General features: G+C 38.9%; 1 protein-coding gene and 1 long non-coding RNA gene across 2 annotated transcripts in view; one reads left to right on the top strand and one right to left on the bottom strand.

Moving 5' to 3' along the window:
* The window catches only part of LOC116631064, a 63366-nt gene extending 54220 nt beyond the window's left edge, over positions 1 to 9146 (bottom strand). Inside the window, exons 1-2 of the long non-coding RNA XR_004299072.1 lie at positions 9064 to 9146; positions 5675 to 5742 (exon numbers count right to left, since the gene is read on the bottom strand). This is a non-coding gene — a long non-coding RNA (uncharacterized LOC116631064). The remainder of the gene's footprint in view (positions 1 to 5674; positions 5743 to 9063) is intronic.
* A 231-nt stretch (positions 9147 to 9377) lies between these two features.
* Positions 9378 to 10372, top strand: part of CFAP69 (cilia and flagella associated protein 69) — a 56309-nt gene continuing 55314 nt past the window's right edge. Inside the window, exon 1 of the mRNA XM_032402220.1 lies at positions 9378 to 9579. Coding sequence (XP_032258111.1) covers positions 9460 to 9579 — 120 coding nt within the window. The 5' untranslated portion in view covers positions 9378 to 9459. The remainder of the gene's footprint in view (positions 9580 to 10372) is intronic.

Raw genomic sequence — 10372 nt, 5'->3', positions numbered from 1 at the left:
TTTTGTTTCAAATGATAATATCTCCTTTTTAGTACTACAAAGATGAAATAATTTTGAAGTTTTAGAATAAATGTAATATATTCATTATAATTCTAAATGTTTAAAAGCCTTTCTAAAAATACAGAGATATTGACTTTTGTTTATTTAATTGACTTTTAATTGCTTTATTTTACCATTTTCTACCAGATTATTTTTCTTACTTATTATTTCTCATAATCACTTTTTTTTAAGTCATTACTCTGGCCTCAGAAGTAGGACTGAATTCTGCTCTTGCTAGGTATGAGAAAGTGGTGGGAACTTTCAAGTAGTGCAGTTTGTTTCCTGATGTGTATTTTGAGAAGTGCCCCTGAGAAAATTATAAGAATGTAGAAAATATACCCAGTCTTAATCCTATGCAAAAAAACTAAGTAATTTTTTCCTAAGAGGAAAATAATCATGGGCTGAATCATGCTATTTAGCGTTTGTGTGCAGATTTCATATGTCTCCTCTATTAAGAATATTTAAAACCATGTTTAAATAAGATTATATTCATGCTAACATATATTTTTCAAAGCATATATGGAAATTTAGCCCAGATTGTCTACATGTAGAGATTTTTATTTAAATTTTAAAATATTTTAAAGTATGAAGAAATTATATTTATAGGTATTTATTGGAGATAATTATTTTGTGCTACATACAGGATTGGCTAGTGAGCTCCAGTATTAAGCTACCTGATTAATTTCTTATAAATTAGCCTAATCTTGACTTGATTAAGGAATTTTACTTTCAAAATTAATTTGATAATAGTAATTTAAGGTATATTCATACTTACAAATTATGAAAATTATTTGTGTAAAAGGGCTTCAAGAATATATCATATCCGATTTTTGTATTGTTTATCTCTTACATAATATGATAAAATTTTAATTGTTTTTAATTGCCGTTTGCCATTAAACTGTTTCATAATAAATTCTGTACGAAGAGTTTTGCCCCCAAATAGAGGTTTATTTGTGAAATGTCAGGTTTCTTATATTTTAAATAAAGTACCCATAAATGTAACTCATAACTATTTCTTTAGGAATACTTTAAACATTGAACCTGTGTCAGTCTATAGAATCTCTGTTTTGAAATAAGTATTCAAACAGCCTAAAATTTGGTGTTGAAATTATTTTGTGAATTCCTGATGTAAAGTATTGCTACACATAGTATAACATGCCTCAGTCGTGTTACGATTTCTACTTGTGATGTGTTGTCATGAAAAGGAGATAGATGCTCTACCCTCAATTGTTCATAAGTCAGTAAAACAAATTCTGGTAAATATTCAGTATATGTAATTGCTCTAAATGAACCTGTACTGATTTTCGTGGAAACACAGTCTGTTCTTACCTTTGAACAGTAAATTTTACAGGAATGAATGGGTTCTTCAATTTTTTTAATGCAAGAAAATTATAAAGTGCTAATATTCAGAGATTCTGTCCAAAACAATATTTAGTTCAGCCTAAGACACATACATACTGATGTTTTTTTAATTTTCCAAATCATTGGCCTTCCATCATGCAGTCATCCAAAATTAGGGCAGGCTATACATATAGGATTCTCCCAGTGGCTGGATAGGCTAAATTAAATCACCAAAACAGGTGCTTTTGTATGATTTTCAAATTGCCAGCTTCAAGGAAGTATCCTCTTAAGATTTTCCTTGAAGGTCCTTCATAGCTTTGCAGGTATCCAGCCTGCAGAGGAACTGGAAGTTGTCTCCCAATGTCTGGTTACCCTACTTCTTTAAAAGCTGCTGCCCATCACATTACTCAACTGCCCTTGCAGTTAGGTGTCCCAATGGGACTGAGGGTTGGCCAGTGAGATGTAGGGGGACGTATGAGTAACTTCTTAGAAGTCTCTTCAAAGAAAAGCAGCATGTGTTCTTTATCTCATTCCTCCATCTTGCTGCCGGAATTGTGGATACAACAGGAGGCCTGGCAAATGTCCAAGAGGACCAAGGCCACACCTTAAGGAATGCCAGTTAGAAACTGGAAAGATCTTGACTCCTTCACTATTCGACTCCCTTTTCCTATATTTGACCTGCTGTATATTTGGGTTTCTTTATATGAAGTCAAAACAAATCCATTCTGGCCTTCAGTTCTTTGTCGTGATACTGTTTAACACTGTTTGAATGAAGTAGATTGCAGTAAATCTTACCTTTAAAAGTTTTTAAAGGATAATGTGCGATTCACATTAGAATTGATTTTCCACTGTTAATTATACTCATTTTCTTGCCTTGATCTTTCATTAGATATTTTGTATCTGCTTGGAAAAATACCATCTTCTTTATAACTGTGTAATGGGTATTTGTTAAAACTCTGTAATCTCCAAAATATTGCTATTACATGCCATGTTTTTATATCATTCTCATAGATATGCCTTATGAACATCTAAATAAAAAGTGTTATTTAATGTGTTTTAACTTCTTTTTTGAAATGTTATATTCAAATGGATTTTTCTTTCTTACTGAATAATAATTTCAATATTTGATGGAGACCATCTATTTCTTTGTAGAAGTATCTAGAAAGCAATACATGTAATAGTTTCGGGGTTTTGGAGGTTTTCTTTGTTGGTTTTTGCCAAGATAGTCATTTAGGAAAATATCCACCGAATGAGGTAGTATTTTACAAATTATTTCAGGGCGCCTGGGTGGCTCAGTTGGTTGAGCGACTGCCTTCAGCTCAGGTCATGATCCTGAAGTCCCGGGATCGAGTCCCACATCGGGCTCCCTGCTCAGCAGGGAGTCTGCTTCTCCCTCTGACCCTCCCCCCTCTCATGTGCTCTCTCTCTCTCTCTCATTCTCTCTCTCAAATAAATAAATAAAATCTTAAAAAAAAAAAAATTATTTCAGGGGCACCTGGCTGGCTTAGTCCGTGGAGCATGCAACTCTTAATCTCGGGATTGTAAGCTTGAGCCCCACATTGGGTTCAGAGAGTACTTAAAAATAAAAACTTTAAAAAATTTTATTTCATTTTACTAGCATTCATTAAGTATCTTTAAACCAGGGCTCAACATATAATAGTCAAGCTATATTTTCTAAGCTCCCTGATAGCAAAAAACTGTATCTTATTCACTAGTATATTCCCAGTGTCTAATGCAGGATGATTCTACAGATACTAATGAGATAATGAATGTTGACTCATCTTTAGAGAAAATTATGTTATTTATCACCCTACCTTCATGCGGCTGTGCCTGCATCCTCCTGCCCACACCCCTCCCCATCATTGTCTCTATCTTTTGCCTTGCCTGCTGGCCACCATCACCACCATCGCCACACTGTGTTGAGGAGAAACGGACATTGGTGCCTGTGCACGGGATCTGGGGAAGCTCTAGCTTCCCCCGCAGCTGCCAGGAATGCATGGGTGTTAATGTCCTGAGAGTAGGGTTGCCAGGTAAAATACAGGACACTCAGTTATTATGAAATGCAGACAAACAATGAATAATTTTTTATGTAATTCTATTACAAATATTGCATGGGACTTTTTTTGTTTGTGTTTGCTAAATCTGGCAACACGACCTGAGGGTGATCTTTGACCAAAGAGATGTAGCACAAGAGGGAGCTGGTGCATAAATTCTCCCTTCCTTTCCCCCCCCCCAATAAGCTGTTCCTTAGTGCAGTAATTCTTAAGGCCTCCATGAAAATATCATAAAAGACTGAGCAGTTAATTAAACTGCATTTGTTCCAAAGCTATGGCCAGCTCAGTAACACCTATATTTGCCTGCCTCAACTTCTACCTTTTCCGGACCTGCTTCCCAGAGAGAGTGCCACCCATTAAAGTGGCAGCAGGTAAATGTTTGTCATTTGTTTATGGTAGGCTCTAGGGAACCTAGGCTGGCAAATTAACTTTGGTAGTGGATTCTTCAAATAGAAAATGAAACATGACATAAATGATGATTTTGACAAAGTCAGGCACTCAGGCTCAAAATTCAGATCGGTTGAGAGCTCAGTGGATACATCTCCCAAGGGCAGATTCACGTTGTTCAAATGTACAGTGATTGTTAAATCAGAATAGCCGTTTATCACCACTGTGAGAAATAATGTCCTACAGGTAAGGATACCAGTGTTGCCTTAACTAAGCATATTATATTCTTTAATTTGTTCTTTATAAGACTTTATATTATAAACCAAAGTATGCTGGGATTTGTTACAGACTGAATTATATCTCCCTAGAATTCATATTAATTCATAGGGCCTTTAAAGAGGTAATTAAGTTAAAATGAGTTCATATGGCTAGGCCCTAATCCAAGGATGACTGGCGTCCTTACAAGAAGAGGAGATAAAGACAGAGAGGGAAGACCATGTTACGACAAAAGGAGAAAATGGCCATCTATAAGCCAAGGAGAGAGGCCTCAAGAATGAAACCAATCTTGGACATCTTAATCATGGAGTTCTAGCCTCCAGATTGTGAGGAAATAAAATTTCTGTTGTGTAAGCCATCTAGTCTGTGGTATTTATTTTGGCACCCCTAGCAAATTAATATAGAACCTATGGAATCAGAGCAGGTCAAGTCAGTTATAGACCTTGAATAATTGATGTTATTGGAATAAACTTATCTGTTTAATCCTGCTCCACAGTAAAGACGGTTCTATCCTGGGGGTACTACCTCTAACCTCCCACCATGTAAATACAATGGTTTTTAGTTTTAAAAGCTTGAGAGCATTTTCATTTCATGGAATATTCCTATGTCGTGGGACTGAAGCCTTGATCAGGTAAGAAATGCTCCATAAATTTGTTTCATTTACATATTACCATTGATTTAGTTCCTCCATTAAGCATGAATAGCTCCTCCACATTCCTGTTTAAAAAATCACTTGCAATTTGGATTATTAGTACATTTTTTATTAGAATGGTTGACTTCAGAGGTGGCTGTTCTTTTACGTTTGTTTTCTGTTGCATGTACTTCTTACTCCCAGATTTGAACTAATGATTCTGTTGGAAAGAAGCAATTACTTTTCTTTCTCTCTTAGGCTTTGTTTCTGTAACAATCAACCTGAAAGATTTTTTAAAACACTAAAGTAGATGAAATTCCAGCTTTATATGTGTTCTTCCTGTTACATAATTCCCCTAAAGCTAATCTACTAAGACTATACTCTAATTACATTTTCTTATGTGCTATAAAAATTCTCTGTTTAAAATAGATTACTCTGACTCACAAAGGAATAACATTTGCTTGAACATTTGGAACATCTGGCATGAGTTTAGAGACTACAAAATTCATATGTAATCTAAAATATTTAATAGAAACATTCTTAAGTTGTACTAATGCATAATTATAATTTTACTAAACATTGCTAATTAGGCAGTGTGCAAACAAGTATCAGAAAAAATATCAGAAGGACAATGTTATTTCTTAATATTACACTTATGTTAAAAATATACTTTATTTTAAAAGTTAAAAATCTGGAACTCATGATGTAATATATGTTGGCTAATTGAATTTAAATAAAATAAAAAATAAATGTATATACGTCAACATATTAAAATGTCTAATCTTCAATCTACAGCTTTCAAGAAATTGCAATTTTAACTTAACAAAGATGTTAAATTCTACAAAATTGTTATCAGAGTGAAGCATTTCTATAATTTTAATTCTCATATGTTTCTTTACTATTATCTTTTTGTTGAAATAATTTACCATTTCAGTAGCCATTTTACCTTTACATCCTTTTGTGTTCTGGTGTCTGGAAAATGTCCTGTGCTCTTGACTTAGAGCCTTCAGAAATCTGTTATTAAAGAAGGTTCCATGAATAATGATTAAACTTAAATCCACTACCTAATTTAAACACTTAAGGCTTTTTTTTTTTTTTAAGATTTTATTCATTTGAGAGGGAGGGAGAGGAAGAGGGAGAGAGAACTTGAGAGAAAGTGAGAGAGAGAAAGGAAGAGGGAGACAGAATCTGAAGCAGACTCCACAGTAGCACAAAGCCCGACGTGGAGCTCCATCCCACAACCACAAGATCATGACCCGAGCTAAAACCAAGAGTCACTTAACCAACTGAGCCACCCAGGTGCCCCCACTGAAAGCTTTTTAAAACCTTAATTGGTGCACTTACCAAAAAGTTAAGTCGGTTGGGCATCTGCCTTTGGCTCAAGTTATGATCTCTGGGTCATGGGACTGAGCCCCATGAAGGGCTCCCCACTCGGTGGAGAGTGTGCTTCTCCCTCTCCCTCTAAACCCCACTTATGCTCTGTCTCTCTCTCAACTAGATAATTAAAATCTTTAAAAAAACCTCCAAAATAATACTAATGAAAACACAAGCACATACACACTAGACCAGTGCTTCTCAATTTTAATGTGCATACTAATCACCTGACAATCTAGTTAAAATGGAGATTCTGCTTCACTCAGTCTCTCCTGGGGCCAGAACTTACACATCCCTAACAAGCACCAAGCCTATGTAGGTAGTTCAAGGACCCCATTTTGAGTAACAAGGACTTAGTGTTTACCTTACTCTGGGTAGCTTATGAAATGCTTTAATTTGGCTTCAAATCAAATTTAAAAACGAATTTATAATTTAATAAACATTTACTGAGTACCATTCGCCAGACCAGGAGCAAAACATCACCCAGTAACTTGTTACACGTGCAAACCCTTGGACCCCAGACTTAACTGAAGCTGACTCTGGAGGTGGGGCTCAGGTGTTGGTTTTAATTAGCTTTCCAGATGATTCTGATGCATGCTAAATTTTGAGAAACACTACTCTAGATACTGTGCTGAGGGTTTGGGGTGCAAATCTGGATAAGAGGTTCTCCTTGCTTTCAAAAGTCTCTAGTAGGAAGGGGTTGGGCAGCTGAGTCAATAAATACCACTAAGTATGTGGTGAGTACAAAACCATATGACAAAGTGGCATCTAACAGAGGATGTAAAGAAGGTCCCCCCCCCAAAGTCACATGAGCTGAGTTTCATAGGGAGCTAAACATCAGCAGACAGTCCCATGTACAACATATGCAAAGGTAAGGCAGGAAGAAGCTTGGTAGCTTTGTAAAACAACAAATAATTCATTCAAGATGGCTTGAATGTGGAGTGTTGGTTGCTTCTCACCTGGTTGCCTCTCACAGAGTAAAACAAATACCATTAGAGCTAAAAAAACAAAAAACAAAAACAAAAAACAAAAAAACCACAAAATTGGGATCTTTTAACTTCCCAGGTAAGGCAACCCATTTCTATGAAGAATTTCACTGATTTCACTGAGACGGAGAAGAGTTTTTAAGTGCTAGAAAGGGGAAGCTCATGGGAGTTATGCTAATTAAGCATTGGAAACTGGTGCTCTGGATATAGGACAGAATGAATATATAGGTTTGTAAACAATTGAAGTAAAGTAAATATCCTTGTGCTTGTGTGTCAGGAAAGTGCAATTAAGTCCAATGAGGAGAGTGTGACTTTCCAGTCACTGAGGTTTATGGACCCTTATCAGAATCAGCCTATTGTGCTGAAACACAATAGTCAGTTGATAACCCCCAAATAAGCTCTGCTTTAAGTGGAAAATTTTTCTTCACAGTGCCTCCCCTGCATCTTTCCTTCTGAGATGCCAGGCTCAACACACAAAGGATAACCAAATCATTCAGTTGTCAGCTCTCCATTACTATACTATATTTGGGTGCCATTCTCACAGAATTCCATTGTGTTTATTCAAGTGATTTCAGTCTCTCCTTTTGATGTGGTATACTCAGAATGTGCAACAGCAATTTAGCTGACGTTAATACACTTGACACACCCTTTACACTCTCCTGGAGTAATAGCAACCTTAGACCTACTGAACCCACCTCTAGTTGTAAGGTCTGAGAGGAGCTCTAAAAATACCAATGAGTAGCTGTAAAGATAAAAGAAAAAAAGAACGCTGAAGTCGAGGCAAGGGAGTTACAAGAACGGGAGAGTGGTCAATAGGGTAAAATACTAGAGATTAAGTACAGCAAGATGAGGACAGGAAAGTGTCCACAGACCTTGACCACAAGTGTAGGTGACCTCAGGGCAGTTTCAAGGAACCTGGGATGAGGAAAGTGGAAGAATGAACATAAGTGAGGAAATAGTTACTAGAAATGCTCAATTCTCTTTCAAAAAAGCTTGGTTCCTTTGGCTATGATTTACATCAAGTGCTTCCATGCCCAATCTAGTTTTTCTGTTTCTTTTTATTTGTATCACCAGAAATGTCATTCAGTCAAATGTCGGATGTTTGAACCGGTTAAGGAACCTTAGAAATCACCGACCAACCAGCTCATTCTACAAATGAGAGAAATGCTGGGAGGTGAAGTGAAATTTATTTTCACGAAGTTTGTTACATGTAATTTTTAAGGCTATAAACTTTATAGACAATATAAAAATTCACGTTTAAATCTTGAAGAGTTTCTGAAGGCTAAAAAAAAAAAAAGACTGAAAGGTTTAAAGGATTTTAAGATAAGTTTTCATAGCCACGGCTTTGGGGGTGATTAACTTATACTGGTGATTATCATGAGCAGCTTTCCATTAAAGTCTTGACCCTTCTTGTGTCATTACTCAGGATACGATGGATAGATAACACAGTAATAAAGATAAAGATTATCCTGACCATTTACCTGGGTACTTATTAAATGCCAAGCACCGCTTTACAAAACTACCATCTCATTCTACCCTCTCACAGCAATCCTATTGGTAAGAAAAGTGAAAAACTGACGAGAAAAGATGGGGAAAGTGGGGCTTCCTTGTGTTAATTTGCTCTAGATTCCATGATTTGACTCAAAAGCCTGTAACACTGTGTACAATACCTTGTTTGTTATTTAACTGTCTGGTAGAGCCACTAAAGTACAAAAGAGATAAAAGGCAGGGAATGTCGGTGACACTGGTCACTTCTCCGCGATGATAAACTGCTCCGCTTCTACCACTATGTATCCATCATCCATCACTCTCGTGTCCGACATCCACCTCTCATTTCTCCACCCACTCATGATTGATTTAAGAAGGCCCTTGAGAGCTTGTTTGGAGGTTCTAGCAGGGGAGATTTAAGAAGGCCCAGCGCAAACTAGCAAGACTGAGACACGTAACGCCAAGGTAACACTCCACTACTACGTACCGAAGTCTTCTACTGCCTCCTCCTTCCCGCGCGCGAGCAAACCCAGCCACTGCGAGCGGGGAGACACCCATTAGGGTTTGGGGTAGTTTGGCTCCCCGGGCTTCCGTAAGAGCCGGCGCTTCTGCAGCCCCGGCCCCGCCCCTAGCAACGCGCTGGCTTGTTAACAACCGGCCAGCCCGCTAGAGCCAAAGTCGGCCCGTGGGCTGCGGCGGGGTGATGCGGCTGGCGTCGCGGTGGCCGGGGCCACTGTCGGACCCCCGGGGCTTTTCGCGACTGTAGCGGCTCTCAGGCGGCCTTCCCTTTTCGGTGGTGGGGTCTCTTTGGGTCCTGCAGCTAACGGGAACAGGGTAGGACAGAAGGACCCTCCCTCCCATCCCTCACTCCGCCGCTGCAGCCATGTGGACAGCGGGCGCCGGTGCGACGGCCGAGGTCCAGGAACCCGGAGGCAAGATCAGGTCCAGGAGCACTCGCCACATCCCGGTGGTCGGGGTGGTGACGGAGGACGAGGAAGCGCAGGTACGGACGGGTGTCTGTGCTTTGGGAAGTGGGGGGGGGGGGGGGGTTGGGATCTGGGGACAGGGACGAGCACTGGGGGCAGCAAGAGCGGAAATGGGGGCCGGAATGGAAACTATCGGAACCCGCGGGACCGAGGTTCCAGGCGCGGAGCTGATGCCTTCGAGAACTGCGCCGCCTGAGGGAGGGGTTGGCTGTCGTCAGCCAACCTGTCCGGGGACTTGTGGCGCGAGCTTCTCCCGGAGCGTCTCTCTAAACCGAGTAAGCGAGGTTTTGCCGCTCTTCTTCGGAAAGTGTGACCACGAAGGTCTGGGAGGCAATGAAACGTTTTTAGTGGGGAAAAAAAAAAAATGGAGTTGATGACCATTTTGTTTGCACTGGGCTTATATGTAGATACCTGTTATCAAGTGATGTTCTTGATATAGGCCTAAATTCTCTCGTGTTTAAATTTGCTGCTATTTTAAAACCTGCACCTAGAGGGGAGGAAAACGCTGTTAAAATTAGAAATTAGCCTCGTTTTCATATGAAATAGGAAGCTGGTGATGGAGTCGGAATGAATCGAGAAAGAGCAGACCTTATATATTTTACCTTATATATATACAAGTATCTGGTTTTGAGTTTACCTTTATTATGAATACAATATTAATTCTTCCAAGTCGGTCTGTTGAGGTATTTCACTTCAGAACCCTCGGCTGGATCTCCACTGGTGGCGGAGGTGTTTAGAAACTCTAAGTCGTTAACATGCTAGGGTTCCATTGCTCCTCCCTAGAGAGTATTGATCAAACCCTAAAACGTG

Source organism: Phoca vitulina, unplaced genomic scaffold (assembly GCF_004348235.1).
Source record: "Phoca vitulina isolate PV1807 unplaced genomic scaffold, GSC_HSeal_1.0 scaffold4, whole genome shotgun sequence".
NCBI classification, from domain to species: Eukaryota; Metazoa; Chordata; class Mammalia; order Carnivora; family Phocidae; genus Phoca; species Phoca vitulina.
The sequence above is the reverse complement of the archived record's forward strand: the minus strand, read 5'-3'. Positions and strand labels throughout refer to the sequence as shown.